This window comes from Aquila chrysaetos, chromosome 16, assembly GCF_900496995.4.
Source record: "Aquila chrysaetos chrysaetos chromosome 16, bAquChr1.4, whole genome shotgun sequence".
Classification (NCBI taxonomy): domain Eukaryota; kingdom Metazoa; phylum Chordata; class Aves; order Accipitriformes; family Accipitridae; genus Aquila; species Aquila chrysaetos.
The window spans coordinates 25,894,039-25,920,450 of NC_044019.1; the positions used below are offsets into that span (position 1 = coordinate 25,894,039).

The following is a 26,412-nucleotide window of genomic DNA, read 5'->3' on the forward strand; positions in this document are numbered from 1 at the left end:
CAGTCGCTACTGGGCAGTGCTCTGTTGCGGTCCCATGGGCTGTTCATCTGGTACTCTTGATTCTGACAGCGTTATGGGACCTGATGCCTCTGAAACACAAAGAGTCCTGGGATGCTTCTTTGAAGGAAGGACAGTATAGCTGCTTCAAATAAATCCCCCCTCCCTTAAAATTATTTTCTTTCACTCTGAAAGATCTAACAACGTACTGAATTTCTCAGCCAAAATCCCAAGGAAATACTTGCGACTTAATTTTTCCCTGAAATAGAGATTTTGTGGCATAGTACAGAGCGGCTACAACAGAGGGAAGGAAACATTTAGGTCAGACCCCTACCATAAGTCAGACCAAATTTCCATACACAACAAAGATGACCTTAGCTCCTAAGCACTGCCTGAGAGATCCATAGCAAATAACCTATGCTAGTACTTCACTGGAAAACATTACAAAGCTCTGAAATACTCCAGCAGATGCAGATGTTTTGTAGAGACAGAGCATCTACAGATTAAGCTACAGAGTGTGGCTTTGTCACTGGACAGGAGGGGTTGAACAGGGATCTCCTTTTTTCTTGGTAACTACAACTTAATCTGTATTCCCCTACTAAAAGGATTGCAGTAAAATTCTATATAATGAAAGGACAATTAAGTCACTTACGTTAAGTGCAAAAAGTAATAATTTGATAATGATCCACTAATTTCAGCAAGATAAGACACTAATCACTTACGGAAATCAAATTTGCACTGGTAATGCAGTGACTGGACCGTGCTGAAGCAATTCCGAGATGTTCATTAACTCTGCTTCCATATGCCACTAAATCACGGTGTGTTTCTGACAGAGATGCTCTGAGGCTGGGGGGACATCGCGTTATCTCCTGTTTGATTTCTGTCACCTCACCCGGTACCAGGAAAGGCAGATTCTGGATTCACAAATCATACTTATTTTATGGGTTTCCAGCCAGACAAGTACTTGTCTCTGGCAGTTGAAAGGAAATCAGGTTATTTTCTGAAGCTAACGACCGGTGCTGAACCTGATACAATTAAGTATGAGGATCAATTAAGAGAAATTAAAATGTTAACCCCTGGCTGCCTCAGCTGCACCAGAGTGACAGCAGCTATACCTGCCATACGTTACCCAACACGGGTGAAAACCTATGGACTTGTAACTACTGCCCAGCCCGCTCAGAGCAAAGTCTTTCCGCACAAACAAGGCAGAGCTTCCCCCACCAAATACCAACTCGGGCAGTTCGTTTCCTACCAGGAGCAGGTACTCCCGGCTGCTCTTTTCTCCTCCTTCTCCAAAGGGCTGCCTGCACAAATCGCCTCTCACACATTGCAGCCAGCTCCCCCAAAACTTGCCGTTATTCAGAGTCTGATGATGCTCAAAGAAAAGTTCAAATTTTTAATTTTTTAACAACGTTGTCGACACCCAAAATAAATGTTGGCCATAAAGTGCAGTGGACTATTTTTTCCTCATTGAAAGAATGATCTGGGGGTATCTACAATAATTCTAATTGATACCCAATAGCTTCTTAATGCCATGCAACTAACCCGAGGAAAAAATGAGGTTTTGTTCAACACCACCAGGTGGCAATAGCAGCCCAGCTAACCCGTCCAACGGCAAGGCAGCCGCGGGAACTGCTTATTACCCTTTTTCACTCAGCCCTGTCCTAAGCTTTTTTAATTTGCTAGTAGTTAAATTCAGCGTCGCGCTAACCATCTATAATAAAAAGAACACCCACAGCTATTCCCATTTAATGAAAGAGTCCAAAGATTGGGTCAAACCTAAGTAGTTCCCAAGAACCCACGAACGATCGCTTCCGACCTTGCAAATCCTGCTCTCGCTGCGCAGAAGGCATAGCTGCCTCATGCAGGCTATCCATTACATACACTTACTTCTGCAAACCCACCCCCCTTTGGTGTATTTTGGTTCAGAGAGGGAACCATGTGGCCCTGAATCTCCCATTACCTTTAGGTCACTTGATTTTCTGCTATGGCAGCACACCATTACTTCGGTTTTGTAACTTCATAGAACTTCCTTATGAAACAATGCTATGTACTTTCACATAATAGCAGGCAACAGACTACTAATTCACTATCCAAATCCTTCATATATGCCCCCAAACACATGACATCTGAAAAAGCAGAAGAAGATGCTTTTTGATGACCTGAGAGCGATAGAAATACCCCAGGCCTGTACTTAGACCAAAAGGGTGCTTATGTTCCACAGTTTTCTATATAAGTGAGTTAGGACCCGGTGGTCTTATTTTACCAATTATTTTATTTTAAGTTCAATCAAGAGGCAGAGGTGGCTTGGCGTATGAAATTTAATTCCCATTGCAAACACAAGTATAGTTGCAGGCATCACACTGGATTGTGACGCTGTAAATCAAAAACCAATCTGGCCTCATCCAGTATCCCGGGACTACAGTTTCTAAACTTAGGCAGTTTAGTAAACAAATCTGTGGTTTGTTTTTTTTTTTTTTAAACTGAGTTGGAGGAAGGATACATTCCTAGGTAAATTCACATATAGTTACATCTCTGATCTGACCTCACCAGTATCCCATTTGGAATTACAATAAGGTAGGCAAAAATCATAGTCATTGATCTACACCTGCTTTTCAGACTTACCTGCAGGCTGATCCCGAGCGCCGAATGACTTCAGACTGCCAGTGACTTCCACCTCCAGCACCACAAAGCTCAGCAGTGCGTTCTCTCCCTAGCAGCCACGCTTCTGGCCTGCATGGATTAACTCACTGACCGTGTCAAAAACCATTTCACACGATCCTAAAGCAGACCTTGAATAATTTGCATTGTAACCACTGTTCTCTACTAAGATTTTTCTGTTAAAAATGAGCTGGATCCACACCCATACCTCTTTCCGCACCAGCTACTGAAGAGATGGCACGAACACCCAGGTCTCCATTAGCTCAAGAAGGACTGATAACCCCCGAGTTAGAAAAAGGGTTTTAACAAAACACGAACGACTGATTATTTGAAACCAGCTATCTGACATAGACAATCTCTCTCCCACGTGTTGTTTCACCTACAAGATATTAACCAATGTAGATGCACGCGATAAACCATAAAACCCTGCCAGTTCTATACAGCACAACGATCTAGAAGAGAAATGGGACCTCGGTCCCCCTCTGGAAGGAACGCCTACCTGAAGGCTCCCACTTCTTCCAGCACAAACCCATGCTCTTCACTGCCTTTCCCTGCTCTGGAGATGCACTGGGAAGCAGCAGGGAGGCACCCAGCTCCCATGTGCAGCTTCTTAAGGCTGATTAGCAACAGCAGCCAGTCCCACCCAGTTTAATCAGGAAGAGCTGAGTTAGCTGACTGGGAGGGAAAGAGAAGCAGCCAGCTGCAAAACATTAAGGCATGTCCACTAACTAGGGGAGGGGTTGAAGCATTAACACTTTTTATCAAAAGTCTTATTCCGTGACCGGGAAAGGAAACATGACTGAAGACAACAGAAGGTGGTAGAAGAAAAGAAGGAAAGGGAATTATATTTTCTTGGTTTCCACCCATCACTGTAGACTTCTAAAACTGAGCGCGTTCATCCTTAGGATGTAAAGGATTTATCTTCTGGTAGGCAAAACCCATTGCCATCTTCCTGTCAGAGGAATAGCTGTTCAAATGGGAGTTACGCACCAGGCCTTTTTGTGCCAAGTTGCTTTGGTCTTTAAAACCAGATCCAGTATTGTCTGCAATTTTATTCATAAAGCTAAATTATGACTTGAACTGCAAGATATATTCTAGCTCCTTCAGAATTTAAAACAAAAAAGTCAGAATATGAAATTACCCACTGACTCCAGCTGCGATATGCTTCTTATTTCACACTTTCACCCGCGCTCATTGGAAATTCAGTTCAACTACGACAACTTGAAAATTGGTTTTGATTACAACTAATACATGGAGGCTTTTTCCCCCCCTCTTTTTGTTCCTTACATCTGGTAAGCACCAAAAACAACGATGTTCGTGTGGCAGAAAGCGAGTCAAATACCTCCTGAAGGTACTCCAGAGCACCGCGCATCCGAGCGAAAGGCGTCAAGCTCTGCAAAACAAAACCAGATACCAAGAAATCCAAAACACGCTTGAATCTGAACTATTCTTCTGGGCATTCAGCCTCAGGCCTAACGCTGCAGCTATTCACAGCACCCACTAATACTTCTGCCATTTCTAAGCCAGAGGACTAACATTTTCCTTTCAGTCTCTTGAATGGAAGCGATGCAATGCAGTATAACCGGCCGGACCTCCACATAAAAAGACCACATAAACAGGGTTTCGCTCTGTGTTCAAACTGGTAAAATTTGCAAAGCTAAGCACAAAGTCAACCTGCCGCACACAGCAATACGGTAGCTCTAGTTCTCTAGAAAAGAAGCTATTTTTAAACCGCAGTAGCAATGTGAACTGCATAAATTAGCATAATTTCAGCCTTCACAGATAGTTCTCAGTTGACTGTGTTACACGCTACGAATTAACACTCTGCAAATTCCTTGCTTCTACTGACACGGTCAGTCCTGCAATTCACGGGGCTTAAAATGCCCTTTTTCAGTCCTCCAAAATCTCAACGGCCTTTTTTACACTTCTCTTTTCCTTTTCAGAGCAGTACTATCAAAGGCTTGGGTTTCATTACAAATCTCACAAGGTCTTCATGTGTAACTGGTGGTTATGTGGCTTCGTAATTGCAGGACATCCTACTATTTTCTCCGCTGGTGCTTTTCTCCTTGTGGGCAGATGGCATCGAAGTGCAGTGCAGATGGTAACCCACAACCCACAAACTCCTCATTATAATGTGAAATAGTGTGTGCAGGTCTTCAATTCTTATCTTCTCTTTAAATTATTTTCAGCATGAAAGGATAAATGGCTGTTTTCAGAAGGCGCAGCCAAAAGTAATGATATCTGTTAATAGCTGAGAACCTTCTCCTAACAAAGAGGTGATGATGTGCCTTCTATTTTCACAAGTTTTATTAAAATCCATAAATCATTAGTGGAGAGGATTTTAAATCAAGTATCTCTTGCTTTGACTCAAGTATTACCTTAAGAAAAAAAATCAATAAGGAAAAAGCAGATCACACTAAAGCATGAAGGCTTAAGAGTCACACAGTTGGCTATTTAAGGTAATTTCATGGCTCCAGGTATCACTTTACCTGAGCCGCTTGGAATTATAAAGGATTTATCTCTGCAGAACACCTGTGAGATAAGGGAGTTGCTGCTGACAAACTGCAGCAGGCAGCAACAAGGTGACTCATCTGAAGCTGTGCTGATGGCCTGTGGGTCTTCAGGACTCCCACGCTCGCCGCTGCATCCTCCCTGCCCTTTAAGGACTGAAACCCTTCCTGGCAAAAAGGCGCAGCTCAAAAGGAAGGTGCCGTAAAAACTAGTTTTATCATTTTTTTCAAGCTTTTTCACAGCACGTCCAGTCTGGTGGAACTGGCTTTCCTAACCCTTTGACCAGTTGGAAAAGTCTGAAAAACAGCGAGTTAAAAATATCTGTGGTGGAAAATAGCAAGGAATGAAATAATAAGCATTAGAGGTCAAGCCTGGATCCCTGAAAAGTTTGTACTAACCAATGGAAAAGCATTAAAAGCAATAAACTTATCCCTTAGTTATAAAAAGAAAACAATACTTAAAACACCCAAGTGACATGGTTGATGAGGATTTACTAACTCACAGTCAGCTCTCACACACAGCATAAATGAAAAGTTGGCTAATTTGCTCCCGTTCCAGAAGCCTAGAGTCAGACTTGATAATCACAAATAGCATCATTTGTTGGAAGTTTTGACCTGGTGCCTGACAACCAATTACTAAACCACACTATTCTACCTCAGCTATAATGGAACCTTCTAAACTGTCTCACAAAATGGTTTCTGTCTGTTTAAAGGGTGGCTACGTGTTGCTTAACTAAATTTAAAGCCTTTAACAGTAACCGTTAGCAAGCCTTTTCCACAAATGGCTGAAATTATTTGTGTATTATACATCAAAAACATTCAGATGTTCAACTGAGTTATGGTATACATACACTATGACATAAATAATTTGACTATATAATACGGGGCTATAATCTTCGACAGCATGCAGGCATGCTAATGATCTTACACATGGGCGACACGAGATGAAATAATGAAGTATTTCATCACTGAGGGCAATTTGTCTTGTCTACGTTCACGGAAGAAGATTATAGGACGTCATCTTCTTAGTGGTTTCCCTTTCACAACAAAAAAGACAATAATCAGTTTTCATTAGGGAACACTTGTCCTTTCTGTTGTACCGACGTGACTTTGATGTCCCGAGCACCAAATACAGCACTGATGTCAATTGAATAACTACATGGTATCTTCTAACACAAAGCTTTATAAAGGGTAATAGAAATGCTTAAACTTCAGATGCAATATTGAAGGATTTACGCATGTCAAAAGAACTTAAAAGATATGTTTTCTCTCCAGTTTAATGACTTGTGCTTGAAACTAATAAGGGTCTTCAGAACTGACCATTTGAAACTGCGGTTCCACAAGAAAACTCAGCTCAAGTCGTGACTCGAGAGAATAAAAAATTTCCGGAAGAAGAGAAAGTTCCATCGTAAGTGCCTTAGGGAAGCCTTGACTTTGTAAAGTCCATCTTCATCGCGCAATATCTCACAGTTCATCCAAAGGCACGTTCAGAGCTCTTTGGCATGAGAGGCCCATCGCCCATGGAAAGGCAAGAGAATTTTGGCAGAGGATGAAATACTGCGCCAGCATTTCTGATGCAGTAAGAGTGACTCTATCACACATCTGTTCCCCTGTGAGAAGCTGAATCTGCCTGTGACAAGGTCAATTTTGAGAAGGGTTGGTATTAAAAGATTATGCTCCCTCCATCCTCTCGCTGAGGCTGTGCTAATTATTTCAGGGGAGCAAAGGAATTCTTTGATCCTCCAACTCTTCCTTCCCTCGCAAGGTGACTCCGGTTGCTGGCACAGCACCCAGAGAAATGGCACGGCACGTCCTAATTCCATAATTGTGGAATTAGCCATTTTCAACCTTGAAATCTAACCCTAAGAAATTGAGTATGCAGTAATCCACATAATCCAGGGCTCTACACCTGTCCCTCTTTCAACTAATCTCGCCATCCTTCATCATGTCACATCTTAATTTAGAGTCCTATCTGCTAAGGTCAGTGTAAGTGGATGCTCAGGAGGTCGCAACACGTATTTGTCACACGGTGGGACCAGTTACTTCCTTTGTGAACTCTGCGAAATACAGAAATATCAACAGAGAGCAAAGCCCTTCCCCTGCAACGCATAAATGATCTCTACAAATGTTCTAGGAAGCGGCGAAGAAGCGGAATAAATAAATAAATAAATAAATAAACGTAGCGTAGCCCGGGATAATGCGATCTGTTGGTATTAAGTTTTCTCCTGAAGGAGTTAAGTATATACCAGCTGCTCTACATTAAACCGAGCTGGCATTTTAAATCATGCAAATTAGCTGAGCTACCATCCATTTCAGCCCAGCGTTTAACAGCATTGCTATAAATGATGCAAAGTACTGGCCAAACCAAGCCCTGCCATTTCAGCTGCTGTCAGAGAAGAAAGGAGGAGGGAGGGCAACAGCACTGAGTGATGCTGCAGCTATTCACAAGATGGTTTACAAGAGATTCCTTCTACCACAGGTATTGTTCACATGACTGAAACGTGCACACGTGCATGGAAAGCCTGAGGCTTTTATTTGTTGAAAATCCCTTTATAGAAGCTGCTAAGAACCACTACAAAAATTATCTAAAATTAAATGATTTGCCAATGGAACACCGACATTTCGAATCTCTCTTTGCTTAATGCTGCATAATAAACACTGAGTGGATCTGACGGGCCATCAGCTCAGAAATGCTGACACAGCAGCCTACGGGGAGCCCGGGGTGGCATCAGTCCCCACCATAATGTCTCACACCAATGGACATTTCTCAGACTATGAAGCTAATAGGTAAAAATTTGTGTTTGTTCAATGCAAACCCCTTTTCTGCTGAATCTCAGAGAGCTCAGGAGGCAATAAAGAGGACTAAATCTTATCCAGTTCACATGGCTGTGGCCAAGAAATTAAGTTTCAGCACAAATCTGAAACTGCGATAGGAGAGTGAAGGACCTGCCATTAAGTAGTCTAGGAGCTTTGTAGACTGTTTCAGCTTCTTTCATATACTTTGCTTTTTTTTTTTCCTTCTTTCTTTCTTTCTTTCTCCTTTTTGCAAGTGCCTACTGCAGCAAGTAACCTGCTCAACAAGGGGAAGCTGGAATTGATTCTTGTATTAAAAATAAGATACAGCTGCCTTGCTATCCAACCCGATAAACCAAACCAAACCACCGGTGGGTATGACCCACAGGAATTACATCCCACCACACAATACTGCGTATGCACCACAAATCACTCCACGTGGTCCAAACCCTACCAGGTAAAAGGCCGAAAAGCTACTCTTACAGGCAACCAAAAGGAAAAATCTTAATTGCTGCAGCGAGAGAAGTTTGTATCTGACTGCTTAGAAACGGGATCCTAGGCAACCGCTGCTCTTCCCTCTTGAAAAGCAGAAAGTGGTTTTGTTTTGTAAATTAAAGCAAATTCATTAGAATTCCCCTGGCGAGGTTGTGTAGGGATAAATAGGACGCCGCTGCTTCCCCTTTCCAGCTCCACACTAGAGGACAGGCACCTTTTTGCCAGCTTTCCTTGGCAGTGCTCGTTTGGCACGTTACCCTGGAGGATCAGACCCCTGTGTGCTCCAGAGCCCATCCCGGAGGAGTAAGATGTAGCAATGCCAAAAATACTCCTTCCCAAAATAATCCGTCCCAGTTAAGCTACAGACAAGTCTGGAATACATATGGCTGTCCTGAGAAGCAGACTGACCCGTGGCTATCAAGCAAGAAAAGAGAAACCTGTTTCTAAGCTATTGCTTCAAACGGCCAATGCACTTTTGATCTTGAAACACACATGACATTTTTAAAATTAGTTTTGAAGACTTAAATATCCGTAAGACTCCTTGAAATGAAGAATAGTTTATAACTGAATCAAATTTGTCTTACAAGACCAATCCATTAATCGTTGGCTCCACCAGCTATAATCAAAGTTGCACACTGATCTTTGTGGATGCAAATGTCCCCTCTGCATCTGTTCCAGGTCTTTAGCCTCCGACACACACATACAGATACTGTTCTCAGATCAAATTTCTCTAAGAAAATACAACTTTTCATCACGCTACACTGGCGTAAGGAGGATTTCTGACTCCAGAAGACATGACACAAATCTTTGTATCTGCTTGACCTTACGATACTATGCCTGATAGCTGTCTATCTGCCAGAGGAAGCAAATTTGCTAGACCCCTTGTAGAAGGTGGTTAGAAATGACTTCCTGGTAATTAACGTCATAATGTGAGAAACTGCCAAAATAGCTATGACGTAGAAAGATAGCTGTAACAGTCTTTTAAAAATACTTGTACAAAACCAGTATTTAGCTTATCGGTATTAAAGTTACCTATAGTTTCTAACAGTGGACATGGCTCAAGTGGATGTGGCTAAAGTAAAAGGAATCTAAGTATTTGTTTCAAGATATACAAGTGTAACGAAGTCTCAGTATCCATGTTCACCATAAAATGTCACACAAGCTAGATCAGCAACATGAAATCCCACTAGGGTATTCATTTTGTTCTACCAATGGGCAAGTATATAGAATTAAAAGATGGCAGAAAAATACAATATAAAAATAATTTCTGGTCAGCACTTTCAGCAGAAGATAGGTGATCCCACCAGGGAAGATTTGCTGCATCACGTGAAACAAAAAGGTATTACTACAACAGTCTTCGCAACTGAGAACGTCTCTCCATCGTCCCAATGGCAGATCCGTCAAATGGGTTATAAGGAGGCCGAGTGCCAGGAAATGTTACAGATCCTCACATGTTGTGGCAATGAGACTACCACACTCAAAATCCTCTAGGTTTGAAGAACAGCCTCCGAAGAGCTCCGTGACAGACATAAAATACATAAAATTACAATTTCAGCCTGTCGTACACCTCTTCCACTTCTCCCAAGAGCAAAGCATGGGTGTCCTCTGACAGCCATCCTAGAAGATTTTCTTCCTATACTACTCTCAAAAAAGTAGTTGTCTATTAGCAAAAAGGCGTTGTCAGCTTCTACCGCGTTACTAGGGAGGCGAGGAGGAACACGGAAACGATTGAGGAAGTGAGTTGAGTCCTTCCATTTGGAGAAAGCATAACCAAATCAACAAGATCCCAGCACTCTGAACAGTTACTTCTGCAGCCATATAGGAAGTCAGCCTGTCAAGGGTTGTTTTGGGTTTTTTTTTCCTTGGTTTTTTTGTTTATATATTTAACGAGAAAGCCTGGATGTGTATAACTAGGTAACTTTGTTGTCAGGGAGGTGAGACAAACATCTCCGGGTTTCTCCAAGAAGGTTTTACGGCCCAGTTCTCTACACCTGTGGGACCATCATGTCTAAGGACCCGTCCTTCCCCACCCAAGGCAGGGAGGGAACAGCACGTCAGGTACCTTGGCCTCCACTCCTGCGAGCTCCCGGAGCTCGAAGGAAGGGCTAACAGTATTTAGAACTCTTCTGAACGGGCAGACTTCCCCTTTCAAAGAAAATGCTGACGAATCCATCAACTTACTGCCCAAGCATTCACGTTTCACAGATCTGACCATGGTCTCTACAGTCCCTAAGTTTTCCTTCTTGCTTGTATAAAATAAAACCTCAACGACTACTATTGGAAAGTAGCCCACGGGACTCTCTTTACAGTTGCTCCAATACAGCCTTGCTACTGTCTGCTACCTACAGGCCAGTTCTGAAGTCTACGTCGTAAACACGAACTCACCGCTACACACTTGGATTATACCATGGTGGTCATTACGTAAAGGACAAGACAGAAGAAATGGACCGATATTAGTGACAGGACAGGTGAAATAAGGAGATTTAGGGACTCTTTCCAAGTAGGAAAGAGGGCATATGGCAACTTCTAGCCATAGCTGTAGAGAAAAAACCCACACAAGCTGAGAATAGGAAGAGTACTTGAAGAAAGATTCAAGACAAGGGACAGACACAAGGTAAAATGAAAGAAGAGGCCATGGGAGTAAACAAGACATTGTCAAAATATGGTGATATTACAGTCCAAAACTGAAGGCGCAGAGGGGAAAAAGTCCTGGTAAAAGTGTATCTTGAAATCCAGAAGTTAGATATTTTTTCCTTTCATGTATTGTTTTCCCACACATTGCTTCCAATTCTAAAATAACCCAAAAGTAAAATGAAAAATAATCCAAGGATAACACACCTAAAATTACTTTCAAGAAGAAAAAAAAAAAAAGGTGGAATCAGAGTAAGACTTCATATCTCAGCCTGTTTTAAAATAAGAAGTGACCTGTTTTCTCAATTATTTATTTTAATAAATGGTTTATTTGTTTTCTGTTTTAGCAGTTATTTCCATGCCCATGCTTTGCAAAACTGAAGAAACTGAGAATGTTTCCACAAACTATTTCAGAAAAAACAATTTACAGATAAAATTAGAGGCATACAAGTAAGTGCCAAGTGTTTGACTGAATTCCAGTTCTTGGTGAATGGAAAACCAGCAGCTTCCTGTTACAAAATGTACCAACAGTTCATGACTAATAATACACATAAAATCTGACCATTTATATACTTCAAATATAGATGTTTCTAAAAATAATATTCAAGCAGGGTATTTTTAGCCAGGTGAACTTCTCAGGAGAATGAGATTCTACAGTTTGCTGCAAGGAAAAAATAAATTAATGGGTTAAAATTTAAGAGCATCTCTTGATTTATACCAGAATAAAAGAAGAAAGTTTAGCCCCAAAGCTTAAATAAGCAGAAAGCAAATGGGAAAAAAAAAAAAAAAGGAAGAATAAAACAGACATCGTTCCATTAAAAGCCCAGCTATCACTTTATTCAAAACTGTATCTTCTTATACAGCACTTCTAATAACAGTTATTCTGTGTTGCAAGTTTGGGAATTTCAAACAAAATAATTATTGATTTAAGTCCCTCCTTAATTTCTTCCACTCTGGTAGAAAAAAAGGACTTGGAGGCTAAAAGCATTAACATGCTCTACAAATTAAACAGAGATTTAAATCTAGTGGTGAGATAATCTGGAAACTGAAATTACAGAGCAGACAATGTTTCTCAAAGGACTCTTCAAAGGAAATCAAAAATAGCCAAAACCAGCCCTGAATTTCCAAAACCAAGAACTGAATCCACCCTTCCTATCTCAATAAAATAAAGGCTTTCTTTTCTGATACCCTCTGGATAGGAAGAGCGAGCACAGGTAGTGTTGGTCTCATAATTTTCTTTTTGGTACTTCTCAGATACTTGAAACTTGGCAAAGGCTCATGTTTTATTTACCAGACCCCTTCTGTATAATTTGATTTGGTTTTTTTCCTTTTTTTTTCCCTTTTGCTAAGTAAAGCTCAGGTTTAGTGCCAGGAGTTTTATTTAAAAAGCAGTATCTGTTGTTCTCCTCTACTGATATCCTTGTACCTCTCTGCAACTCCAGGAGATTCCTTTAGGACAGGTTTCATATTTCATACCACCTGATTTTTGATGAGAGTATTTTGCAGAAGGCTGAAGAATGTGACTTTATGGTGAGCTCCATAAAGCACGCCAGCATGGTTTTCAGGCGCTAAGAACACTTGTACAGCTCAAGTGGTGCCTGTGTCTATGATACACACAGATGCTTTTGTCTTTCAGTTTCCTCACGTTACACTTGCTTGTCAAATTACAATTATTTTATCCATATTTGACCATTCACAAATTAGATACATCAGCTAGCAGTTGGATAGGTAGAAAGACTTAACCCTTCTCTGTTGAAGCCAATTTCAGTTCAAACAAGCCTCCAGCAGTCTAACAGAACTGAAATACAACACACACATCCAGAAGGAGTTCTGTGGAACACACAATGAACAAACAACCTAGGAAAGGTAAGAAACAAAACTCTAAAAGCTGTCACAGAAATTCACCAATGCAGCTAGGGAGGCAAAGGCAGGCAGGGAGAAAGAGAGCAAGGAAAAAAAATTTAAAAAAAATAAAAAATTAACCCGTTTCTGGTTAGAGGACAGCTGGACCAAAGTGTCCTGCTTGGGTGCTGCTGTACTTCGAGTGTCAGAGCAGAAGGTGATAAAAATTACTTGATAGAACAGGGACAAAGAAAGTGAGAGTGTTCGCTTCAGAAATACAATTTTACGGAGTAAACTAACAGTTTCAAGGACAGAGGAAGAACACATGGACACCATATGCATAAGCATTTTGAACTGATTAACAAGTAGCAGCAAAGGAGAAAGATAATCTAATAGTCAGGGGACTAGCTAGTAATTTTCTATAGCACTGCAGACTTTATGACCTTGGGTAAATTTCTTCGTGCCTTGGCCTTTCATTTCTGAAATAAGAACACTATCCCTACCTCTAAGGAGTGCTCTTGAGTATATTAAAATTTGGAAGCCCCTTAGAGATAACCTATTAGCAGAGATCAGAGAAATAGCATAAAAAAAAATAAAGAAATCGGAAGCAGGAACAAGGATCATATTAAATGAGCGTTTCAAAAACACTGCCATGGACCGTAAAAACTTGAGTGAATTCAACAGCAGCATTATTAGCTCAACAATAAATATCTCTGGAAATCCCATCTTGGGCAATTCGACAGTAAAGGTACTGAACTTGGGAAGGAACATTACACGATGACCAAACGCTCTTTTACTCAAGAACTGTCACAATTAAACTGAAATCAGAGCAAAAAACATTCTCATTCATTATCCAGTACAATCAAAAACAGAATGGAACTTTGAATCCAAGCGACCCTTTGCGTATTCTAGATGAAAACCCAACGATGAAAGAACATCCTGAGTTTATAGTGCAATCTTACATCCTTTGTTCAGATGCTGGGCATTAAAAAAGGGTAGCTCTTTATATTAAAAGACAGATCACTGAAAACTCCATGTTAATAATCACAATAATCCAACTTCCGAATTGTTTTCTTGTTTTCTACCTGGTAACGTGTCATTTGGAACAACTCCCTGACAATTTAATATTTACCAGTATGTATCTATAAACATATTATCAAACCCACTGCGACCATAAATAGAAGAATTTAGCTACTTAACAGCCTCAGATTGCTTACAGCCTGTCAAAAAAAAAAAAAAAAATCCATCAGCAAGATACAGCAAGGTTTTGTTTGTAGGAACATGCTTAGGTGCATAACTATAATTATATAAGCAACCTCATTAATGCTAATCTAAAATTTTTTTTTGTGGTTATATATTTTGATAGCCTGAATCGATAGTTTTTCTTAGATTTTCCCAACTCTTCAGTAAAATTTCTCCTTTGTACATATCCTAAATGTGACCTCATTTGGTTTCTTCCAACATTGCAAAAAGCCATCTTTTATGGTTAAGTTATCATCATTACTGACAACATTTCTCATAATTTCTTTTATAATTAGCTCAGCAGTTGTAGCGAGACCAAATTTTGCACCACTGAGGCAGCTCACATAATGGCACTGAAACGAGTTGATGTACATCTGACTTAAAATTGGGTGCAGATAAAGATTTGCTTGATTCCTATCCCTTCTGCCAGACGGTTCTGTAGTAAAACTGTGAAGCCCGGTATCATGCGTAAAAACGGCTAATGCACGTGAGAAAGGAAGGTATAATTTCTCTGCAATATGCTTTATTAATCTTTCTCTCTAGGAAGCTTCACACGAGCAAGACATACGGATACGGAAGTATAAACGGCTTCTGATAAAGTTAATTAACATATAGAAAAGTAATTACTAATATCTGAGCTATATGGCTTCATTGGGATTGCTAATGGCACGGGACCAGGGGTAGTGTGGCAGAGAAGGCTAACCAGTACCCAACCGATTGCAAGTCACACGTGGCTCATCGAACAGTCGATGCGAGCCTAAATTGGAAGCGTGGAAAAATACTGGAGCAACCTATTAAGTAATCAATTTGTGAGCAGCTAGAGTACTTCAAGGCAGCGCACAACCGACTGAAACTCCCTGAAATTTGTCAGTAGTGTGCCATCAACCTGGGAATGGCTACCCAATAGATTTTTTGCAGGGATCTGTAATGGAGCTTCTCTACCAATTCCATTCCATACCATTGTCACTGACTTGGACTACCGAATGGCTAATGAGAAAAAAACAGGGATGTTTCTAATCTCGATGGGTATTGCAAATGTTTTTAGAGCACACCGCAGATCTAGAACACCCCAGATGTAGACGATCTTCACAAGTTGGGAAAGAACAATTAAATCACTAGAACAAAAATCTAGTGTAACACTAGAAAACAGGAAGATCTAGAACACCCCGGATCTAGAACGCCCAACGCAAAATGATCTTCACAAATTGGGAAAGCACTGTGAAGAAAAATCTAGCCGAGCAAGGTAGTTTCATTGCACACAATGACACCTATCCAGTTTTGAACTGAATTCTTAAAAAAAGGTCTAAGCAAACCGGAAAGAGTTCGGTAGATAACACGAAGAGTTGTAAGAGTTCTAGAAATCCTGAGAGAAAAGGTTAAAAGAATTAGGTTTGCCTAGTGTAGAGAAAGCGAAAAGTGAGGGAGAACACTGTTAACACCTCGTGAGCATCTGCCTTCCACGTCCACCAGGAGAGGATAACCGCCTAACTTTCAGCAAAAGAATATTGCAGAGAAGTTTGCAAAGAAATAACAAGTCCCACCCCTCCCTGCCAGACATTAAGGACAGTTATTGCTGAATACACATACTTTAATATCAGGTTAAATAGATGCCTGTCAACTTGAAGTGTTTTAGTGGAAGGGTGGGACCAATGGCTTAGTAAGGTCCTGGTGCTTTTAGGACTGCTACAGTTACTTAAGATACAAACAGTAATTATTTTTCAGGTTCTCCAGAGAATGAAAATCAAGAAGCTAGAGAATACAACACAGCAGCAATAAACACAGTAATTAACTCCATGATCTCCTTCGGTGGCTTTCACATTAACATGGCAACAGGCTGTATTCCTGGAACGGTATCTTCCTTCTGGCATCCTGCAAGAACAATTTCACCATGCCCACGGACTTCCAATTGGCAGTGACTTCTGTCTTAAATAACTAATGCAAATTTAGTAGCCAAATACAAACGACTTTTTCAGAATAACTAATAAATACAATTTTGTATATGAGAGATCACTATCTTGCTACCCACTTGACGGAAGTTTCTCTGGTAACAAAGTTAAATATTTCCAAAACAATACTCTCTAAATATGGCTACAATTTATTGGCGGTGTTTTCAAATTAGACAAAATAAGCACCAGTGCAACAGTAGGATACTGTTGTGCACAACACAGGGAATTTAATATGGAAAAATGAATAGAGTGTGTATATCAGTAACAATAAAATAGGAATGATACTGCCATGATTCATTGACCTCGGGTTTCCGACTAGCATTTAAAATGGGCTTGATGCTAAAACCCTCAGACCTTTCTTTGGAAAGTGCCTCTGAAATACTCTGAAGAATGCTTTTTATAAATTGCACAGCATTTTAAATCACACATTGCCCTTATATGGCCTTAAGGCACAAAACTTCCAGTTACTATAAAATCTAGCTTACACATGCAAAACCATATCAAGAAGAAGAACAACAAAAAAAAAAAAAAAAAAAATTGAAAAGTTTCCACTGATACCACATTTCTCAAGTGGGACACCTTGATTTTCAGCACTTTTTAAAAAATGAGTACTTTAATGAATACCACCTGCAGTGCCCATGTTCTTTGAAGAATCAGGCTCAAGATAGGTACCACCTGGCACCAAAAAAAAGCTCATAAACCTACCACTGGCGTGCAAGTGGCTTGAAACATGCTAAAACAGCATTAGAACATGGTCTAGTATCTTCACACTGTGACTTCTGGTCTATGCCCCAGGCACAGCCTCTCTGCCAGTATAATCAGTAAACTAAGTGCAGGGAAAAGGGCGTACAGAAATTCAAAGTGGAAGTATATGTACACCATGACAGGAAAGAAAAATTCACATGCACAAATAGTTAAAGGTATCCCATCTATCTGTTTCATCCCTCCCATCACCTCTTTCCCTGTAAGCAGATGTCCTAAACACGAGGTCACGTTGCTCTCTGCCCTTACTCTGTACACGCAACTGAATTCTGTATTATGTAGTGCAAAGAGGACCAACTTCAACAGGATTAAGAGCAACTCCCTAAAATACTCCCAGAACATCCTGTGGCTTGTTGATTATGAAACCCTTCAAAGATACGATAGGAGCTCGAACGCCCTCGTGTTGAAATAGAAACTGAACTCAGATAGCCCGCTCTCTGAGCGAATGCTCTAACCGCTCAGCAGTTGTACAAAAGCAAGGCTGCTCTGCCACTTGTGTTGGAAGTGGCCTGATACCACCTTGGGTTTTGATAGAAATAGCTTGCGCCGCTAGCTCCAAGAGAGAGTGTGGGGCTGCAAATTCCAAGTTCAGCCTCAGCAAGGGATAACAGCACAAGTTAAATAGATTTCGGTCGTTTTGTATTTCTTCTCTTTGGTTTTTGAACCAAGTGTCGCCATCTCTCTTTAATCCTCCCTCCACCCACACAGGAGGGTATTATGTCCTTCCCCGTGGGCTGCAAACTCCACGCAGGGACCAAGATCTACAAAAGCTAGGTGCCAAAACATTCGGTATCTGTCCAATTTGTGGATCTCAACTCAAAATGACACGATAAGAATATAACTTCCCTCCCTCACGGGGGATGCCAGGTGCCTGCACAGTAAAATGCCAAGAGCCACGTTGGTGCTTAAGAGAAAGTATGCAGAGAAGCAAGGGATCACCCCCACAGGTCATGTCTATGATTCTTGAGATATTTAGTCCTAGTGCAGTGTTTAAGACTAAATCTTACCAGGCTTATTATCAGAAAGCACTTCTACACCTGAATGTAGCTGAAGGTTTTCCAAGAAAAAAATGCTTCAGTTGCTGCCATACCGTCTGGCAGCTATCCATCCATCCTGTTCCTCCTCCCCTGGGAGGGAGGGACGGGTGAAAAAGAAAAGAACAGTGCCCTTGACACAACTGATCTGGAAAAATCTCCCTTTAGATATAGACCGACGTTCCAAAATACTACCTCGAATGGCAAAGACCTGCATGCTTCTGTGGGCAGAGAGATCAAAGTGGGATCAATAAGAATAACAAAAAAGGACTGTGTTTATGCAAGATAATGGATAGTAAAACAAACCTCGCTGGTTCACACCTTAAAAGGTGCTGGTCATCTGCTAAAACTGCTACCCAAATGAGGTTACTGAGAATGACAAAGCTTAGGATTTCTCCCCCCGCTGAAGTTATTCAAAACGCAAAATTATCTGAAATTCCTTTGGCCAAAATCACTCCCTGTTTAAATACAACAAGTTAGCGTGAACACCCTTTCATCATCAGGATAGAAAAAAATGTGTTTTGTTCCACGTCTGTGTAAGGGTTAAAAACACCATAGTATTCCCCTTACTGCTGCAAACGGCTACCACTGGCAGGATCTCTCTGATTATAACCTGTTATAAGATCAGAAAGTATTTACGAATAACAATCACTTTTGCAGGAAATGCAAATTTCTATGCAGAAACCCAAGGCGTGTCTGAGAGAAAGAGCAGCATATAATGAGATTTTGCTGACATTTCATAATCACAAGGACAGACTCTAGCACAAGGAAAAAAAGAGTACTTGTTTCTCTCTTCAGAACAAGATGTGATGCGCAGGTCGGTCGGTCTGCTGCCACCACCCTGCCACCAATACTCGTCCGTCTCCTTTTCCTGCTCTCAGTCCCTCAGGAACTGCTCCAGTCATATTTGCCTGGCCGGAGCAGCCCGACACGTCACCCTGCCTACCGGCGACAAAAGTGCAGCGTATCCTAAAATTCAGGGCACGGGGCCAAACGTGCCCCATCAGTAGTCACACTTGTCTTAAGAGAATAGGGTTAAGAGGCCATAGATGTCAAAATCTAGATGGTAGGGATGATCCATTATTCCTTGAGGAAGGAAGAGAAAAACAAAAGGTAAGTATCTGTTATGATTTCCCTACCCCAGTATAATGCTATCACCTTCTCTTGGGCTCAGATATTGGTGGAAGCAGCTTGTAACGTATATGACTGTTGCCAAAATACCTCACGCTGCTATACAGCAATCTCTATATACCGTTCATCAATTCCACTCGCTGCAGCAGACCATCTGCTTCGCTCACCCCGTAGTACGCTAACACATACTATCTGCTTACACTGCTGTTGAGCACACTGGGGCATCAGTGTACAAGGCAATCCGAGCCATGCTGAAAACATTACTATGCTGACAAAAATTAAACGAGCTGAAGAACCTACAGTTCTCCTCCCTATACAGGAAGCTGCATGCACAAAAATAGGTTAGAAAACTGCCACACATTAAGGGGAAATCTAAAAAATGCCTATTGATAATGTGCTGCATCTATGATGTCACGCACATATAGCATTAAGCCAGACAATTCCACTTCAGTACTCATTTCCTACATAATCTATTTAATTTAGCTGCACTGAGAACGACATGCGTGTTGCAATTTACCATCAAGCGCTGCCTCCCATTCACTCCCCACACAACTACAAATACAAAATGTTCACACGACTAATGCTCCAGTACAGTACAGTACATGAGCAAACACAAAACACATTGATGTCAACCAGCAATCTTCCCCCATCCCAAGCACACAACCCAGCCATTACAATTAGCACCTACAGAAAGAACACAAAGAACACACGCCACAAACAACACCTCTACCATCTCCCTTCCGTAAAATCCCCCAAGTTCAAGCAAAGGCAACAGAGAAGGCAACAGAGGCGAAGAGCACGCACAGCACCATCCCTCACCACCCCACCATCAGCTCCACCGTGCTGACAAAATTACAGAATCGTCCCTTGGTAACGCATGCCACTATGCGGAACATAAAACATCCCACCGCTGTAGACAGATGTTATTACACACACACACACACACACACCCCTTCTCTCACTGCTCTTCACACCACTATCTACCTCAGAAAACCTGCTGCACACATTCGATACAGAAATAAATCTCACATACGCCTCCCCAACGTTTGGTGCCTTCTAACCTGTGTGTCAAATCCATTCTCTACCGAGCTACTCTTCCTTGGTGGGAGTCCATCTCCTGCGTTTTCTTGTCCATTAGGAGACTTGAGAGGAATCTGGCTGGAATACAATGGCTTCGTCACCTCCACCTTGTTCCCAAACTTCAGGTAACAGGGCTGTGGGATGGTCCTGGCCGTTGGGACATGCAGGATTGGAGCGGCGCTGTGTACGGGTTTAGGTAGTCCCGATTTCATTTTGGAGGCTACCAGGATGGCTGGCATTTTCTCTTTCTGCTTTCCTAACACGTTTCTGTCAGCAGCAGCAACAGCAGAGACAGCAGGCAGGGAGAGAGAAAAGGACACGCTGGGGAAGCTGCTCTACACTAAACCAGCCTGGTCTACTGCAGGGATCTCCAAAACCAGCTTAGAATTTAAACCCAACAATAAACTGACCAATAAAAAAAAAAAAAAAAAAGGAAAGAAAAAAAAAAAGACAAAAAAAAAAAGCCCACACCACTTTCAGCCTAAAATATCTCCCAGCTTTATGCCAGCCTTCCACCTGTTTCCTCTAATTTTATTTTCAGTTCTTCACCACTGTCCTCCTTCCTATTTCTGCTGTTATTTAACTTGCTCCTTCCTTTCTCTGGCTGACTCCTGTAATTTTCTTCCTCGGAAATGGGAGACTTTCACTCCATTATCTTGTCACTGCATCTCCAAAGTGAGGCAGCCTTTTGGAATTAAAAAAAAGGAACCTGCTGCTGCCTATGCTTCCCCTTCCGTACACACTAGAGAGCGAGCGAGTGAGCAAGCAAGCAGGATTTCCAGCTTAAGATGTCTTTCTTCAGTCTTAGCCAAGAAGCAGATGTAGCTCAGTGTGTTAATGACTGATGCCCTTGGATACGAGCCTTAGAGAATCAAGCTTCTTAAGCCTTAATAGCTGTGAACAGGACAAACGATGCTGGAGCAGAAGGAGAAACGTCCACTGACAGCAGTTTTAAAGAAAAATATGCCAGTGGCCACAAAATTTCCCGGCTCCCCTAGTGCTGATCATGAAAACCTGGAGGGAGGGGGGGAAAAAAAATAATAATAATAAAAAAAAATCATTCAGCTGTCAGACAGAAGGGAAAGCAGCCGCCACCTCATTTTCCCCTCCCGCAGTGGAGCGGGTTCCCACCCGGCGCTGCTCAGCGCATCCTGCGCCGCTGCCGGGCAGGCTGCCGCGGCGGGGGCGGGCGGGGAAGGGGGGGCAGGCCGGGGAAAGGAGGGGGGAACAGGCCGGGGAAGGAGGGGGGCAGGCCGGGGAAGGGAAGGGGGAACAGGCCGGGGAAAGGAGGGGGGCAGGCCGGGGAAGGGGAGGGCGGGCAAGGCGGTGGTTGTTGGGGGGGGGGGGGGGGGGGGGGGGAGGCGGCTGCTGCCTCGCCGAGCGCTGTGCAGGCAGGGCGGTCCCCCCCCGGATTGGTCCTGCCTGCTGGAAGCAGGAACAAAAAAAAGAAGAAAAAAAAAAAAAAAAAAAGAAAAAAACACCACCACCACCACCACCCCCCCAAATCCCAACACCAACCAACCAGCACCAGAAAAAAAAAAAAAAAAAAAAAAAGAAAAAATCTCTTCTCCGCAGGGGGAGGAGTGGCTTCAAGTCCTGCAGGGAACTCCGCGGCAAAGCGGGGCGGTGGGGAGATGGGTGTTCCGCGGGAGCTTCATACCGGTTTCTTTTTCAAATTTCAAAAAAAAAAAAAAAAAAAAAAAAGAGGGGAGCTTTCAAATAAAACCACCTGGAGATGACTCATTGTTCGTTGCTATTCGGGAAAACTCCCGCTGCCAGCGTCAACAGGAATTTGAATAAGCGCAGTGAGTAATCCAGCCCTATTATAGCAACCCTTGGCACTTTGCTTTTAGGAGTCTTTCTTTCAGTGTCACAGGTTCCTCCTCATGCTCCTCTGCAGATGCCATGATCCGTTACAGCCCCCAGATCCCTCGTTCCTGCTAAGCATCACACATTTCAGAGCTGCACATATCCCTCTTTCTGCCCACAGAGCATCATCCTGGCCAGCGGAGGATTACCAGCGTGGAAACTCAAGGCACCGAGAGATGCCTTCAGGCTCGTAAGGGGGTCTTAGCACCAGGATATATATACAGTGCCACAATGCCTAATTTTCAGGTAGCCCGTAATGACAGCTGAAGGCTCTGAGCTCCCACATAGGCTTCTCGCATGATATACAGGGAGGGGAGGGGGCCTCGGAATCATATTCACAAAGCCAACGCGAGACATGGAAGAGAAAGGCGCCTTTAAATCACGTCCTCGTCACAGCCCCAGGTATCAGATTATTTCCCAAGGAGGGGCACATCCTCCCGCTCCTCATTCTCACCTCGCCCGTTGCCTGAAGACCGAATCCCAAGACCACCGCCTGGGTGGCAGGGACAAGAGCGATCCCAGCAAGCAGAGAGAAATAACGAATCTACCCTTGAAATATCCGAAATACACGCTGAGCGAGCGTCCAACCCACGGAGCTGCTCGGCAGGACAGAGCGAGCGCAGCCCCACCGCCCTGCCCCGTCTCGAAGGAAGGCTGAAGCCCGCTCTGCGACCCATTTCAAGGGGAGCTGGGTCCTGCTGGGTTCCCATCCTGACTTTGGGGAAAGTTTTAAATGTGCAAACCCCAGGTTTTTACACCTGAGACTCCTTCGGATAGAAAAAAATGAGGCATTTCTGGATTGTAGGTGTCTCCAGGATTAGGCAGCAGGATTAGGATAGCATTTTAGGAAATGGAAATGGAAATCAGATGAGAACTGCATGCTGGATCCTTCCGCGGATGTCATCTTAAATGACTTATCCGGGGTTATGTAGTGAGCAAGTGGCAAAACTGGAAATTAAAGTCAGAACTTGTCTTCTATTCATTATAAAGCACCATTCTTCCTCAACACTGCAACGTAAAACAGTCTGTTCTCCATTACCAGAACACAGTTTCAAAAGACGTTAGCTGTACGATGTGGGGGGGTTTTGTTGTTGCTGGTTTGGGTTTGTTTGCTTTTTTTTTGGGGGGGGGGGGGATCTCTCACATTAACTAGATTATTTAAAACCAGAAGCAAAGCCTGGACACGCTATCACCGCAGCCTGCCATCTCCCTTGCTTAGCGCTGCCCCCCGATTGCGTAATTCAAGTTCCCACAGTACACATGAAGCTCACGTGTTAACTAGAGTTTTGGTGGTTGCTGGGATTTTCCAGCACATCTGCTTTCACATACACCGACTCTGCAGGCTGGTTTGTATTAACTCGAAGAGGGTGATTTTTTGTTGTTGTTTTCACGAGTAACTGCTTTCACCCTAGTCTCATATCCACTAATCTCAGATTGGAAACTGCACATCTCTGTTCATCCATCTCACTGAGACGCATCTTCTAATGTTTACTCCCCTGTCATAACACCAAGCACAGTGTCAGCTTAAACACAGCTATAAAGAAAATTTCAAAGCCCAACGACCCGATGAAGAAAGTCAGATTTACCATATGAAAGGACTGGTAGTTATGGAGCAGAAATGTGTCAAATGCTCCAACACCATTTCCATTGTTCAGTGCTGAAAACTCAGCCTTGCTAGCTAAAAGAAGGCTGGGCTGAAGTATGACAAACTTGAAAAAGATCCAAGTCTGAAAACAAGGCTAATTTTAGGTCTGTAATAAAATATAGTAATGTTTAAAAGCTATTAGAAGATCTAATTGACAGCTTTATGTTCTGTTCTTCACTTACACATTTTATGAGGTTCAGGCCACCAATCCCAGATGCACCGAACTTGCCAGTTTTTGTTGTTCTGTTTTCATCTTGGAAAACTGGCTAGGTTACAGGATACCAAAACAGACACAAAGTTAATTTGAGCAAAAGAAAAGGATTCCTTTCATTGCTCCTTTAACAATTATCGAATCTAATCCTTTGATGACGGTGGCTTAAATATTCCAGAGCCAGAGGAAACTACTTTATTTCTTGCTGTGCAGTCCTCCCTACTGAAGTGAAGATGATGTCTTCTGAATACACTCAGTCTATGCTCCTGACAGTTATTTTGCCAAATCAGTAACACGGACCCCTTCTTTACCAAAGCTTAATGTGAATTCCTGATAACACATTTGAAGAGTGGCCTAGAATTACTGCTTCTCTTATGGATTCAGCAAAAAACAGCAACTTACAAGAAAAGTTTGAATTAATAATCCATTGTTGTCCAATACCTGACGGTTTTTATATCATGCATATTTCGCTTTATATATCCAAACACTACAGCATAATGCCACTGAAATGCAACATATTGTATCCAGTGGCAGTGCAACCATACCATAAGGTCATAAACTGTTAACATATCCCATCACAGGCTGTATCTGCAAAGATAGGCAACATCAATTTTGGTCTATCTTTGGAAGTGACTAAGTGTGTTCATTTTTGTTTTGTTTTGTTTTGTTTTTATTTTACCTGTTTTTAAGGCTAGGATTTTTAAAAGAAACTACTTCTCTTGGACAGTCGATGGGATCTGGGAACATATCTTCCTTATCTTCTTTGAAAAGCCCAACCAGTGTTCCCTTCCCCTGTGTTGAATCACCCAAATTTCTGTATCTAAGCTATAGATGAGTAAGTAATACTAAAAAGGCAAGTTATCTAAACAAAAAGCAAGAGCTTCATTCCTTCCTGCCACAAATGTCAGATGAGCCACTAACTAGAAGAACACTCCCTTGCAGCTTTAAGTTTGATGAGTATCTTTGCCTGAATAATCACAACATCCCCCCTTATCTGCCCGTAGTCAGCGAGCATCCACCCGCTCCCCAAATGGGGGAATATGGAGGGAAAAATGCTATAAACAAGCACTTTACTTCCCTGTTAGGAAAAAAAAAAAAAAAAAAAAAAAAAACCAACACAAAACCCTCCACAAAAACCTAGTGACTTGGCTTATAGGACTGATTTTTAAGCTCAGGAGATGCCATCGCTCAGGATTCAAGCTGTGGTTACTTAGCACCATGTAGCGTCACGTCAAGTGCCGAGACTCCGGTGTCGAGAACTGGCTTAATATTCTCAAAATTTTAGTGAGCAGAGTCAGGGGAACTGGAGACCTTAACACACCAGTGGCAACTATTTGAATACTCTGTAGTTCAAGAGCTTGTAGGCAAGTCAGCACATCGCCCAAAACAAAGCCAGTAAACAGAACAAAACCCAGGGTTGACTGCTCTTGAACAGATGATCTTTATGAACGAGATGAATGTCTCTGGAACAGTAAAACTATTGAAGCTGCCTTCTTTGCTCATACGCTATCAATTAACTGAACAGGGTCTCTAGACCCAAGTGGAAAGAAAATGCCTACATGGATTGCATGTGGGTATTGCAAGTAAAATTAAAAGCTTTATGAAATGTAGCAAAGGATCAGAGAATCAGACCTTCCTTTCAACTTGTGGTTAATATCCATCCTCAGTGAAGCCAAATGTTACATTAGTGTAAGTGGAAAAACTATGTAGAATTATTATATCAATTAGAACACCTCGTTAACTGGTCTGGTGATTCAGAACTGCTGACGGAACTAAACTTAAGGCTTGAAAATACCTTGATCAATGCTATCCTTCTCTTTTAGGCATTACAGCTATATCTGAAACCTCCCAGAAAATCGTTTTAAGCCCAGGTGAATATTCCTAAAATGTCACCATGTACTGTCAATATCAGAAGGCTTAATTGTTCTTAAAAAACCATTCTCATCAAACTTTACCACTGCCAGGCGGCCAGCTGTCCTATAGACTGTGGGCATGTTCAGCCTTGGCACAAGTCAGTCAACTTAGTGAAGTTACGACAGGAATAAATATGGACCTATTTTTGGTACTGCAGGCATTTTGCACGTTCACATCCATCTTTTGTCCCCGATCAGAGTACCGAATATGAAAAAGCCTGATCCCGTCTACAGATTTACGTTACCATTTCATGAAAGAACCCACAAAGGTGTAAATGGGATCAAGGTCCTAATTTTTTTGTTGTGTTCCCACAAGAGGAACGGTAGAGGTTAGAAAAGAGGAATGTGGGTAGAAGCATTATATAATTTGGCATCCTCTCACCACAGCAATTATAATCTGTACATGTGAGTTCTTTATATAGAGCAGAGAGAAAAGGAGGAAACCTTGGTTCTGTTCCCAGTTCTTTTCACAGAAATCTTGTCTGCATTACGCTAATTCTGACCTAAAATCCCTTTTGTAATCCCCTGACACGTTTCTAATTCACACTGGGTTTAATTCCACTTCATTTTATAACAGCGTCACGTTTAACAAATACACAAGCGAAGTTCCACCTGGACAAGGACACCCGTTAGACTCATTTTCAGAAGAT

At 42.1% G+C, this 26,412-nt stretch overlaps 1 protein-coding gene across 9 annotated transcripts in view; it reads right to left on the reverse strand.

Moving 5' to 3' along the window:
• NAV2 (neuron navigator 2) overlaps positions 1–26,412 on the reverse strand; it is a 431,305-nt gene that overhangs the window by 214,312 nt on the left and 190,581 nt on the right. For 3 of the 9 annotated variants that reach the window (XM_030038637.1, XM_030038636.1, XM_030038635.1), the window contains exon 1: positions 20,106–21,220. The exons of 3 other annotated variants lie outside the window; for them this stretch is intronic. In XM_030038637.1, coding sequence (XP_029894497.1) covers positions 20,106–20,363 — 258 coding nt within the window. In that variant the 5' untranslated portion in view covers positions 20,364–21,220. Of the gene's footprint in view, positions 1–20,105; positions 21,221–26,412 lie in introns of those variants that run through there. 3 more of the 9 variants (XM_030038640.1, XM_030038639.1, XM_030038638.1) reach the window with 1 other exon arrangement.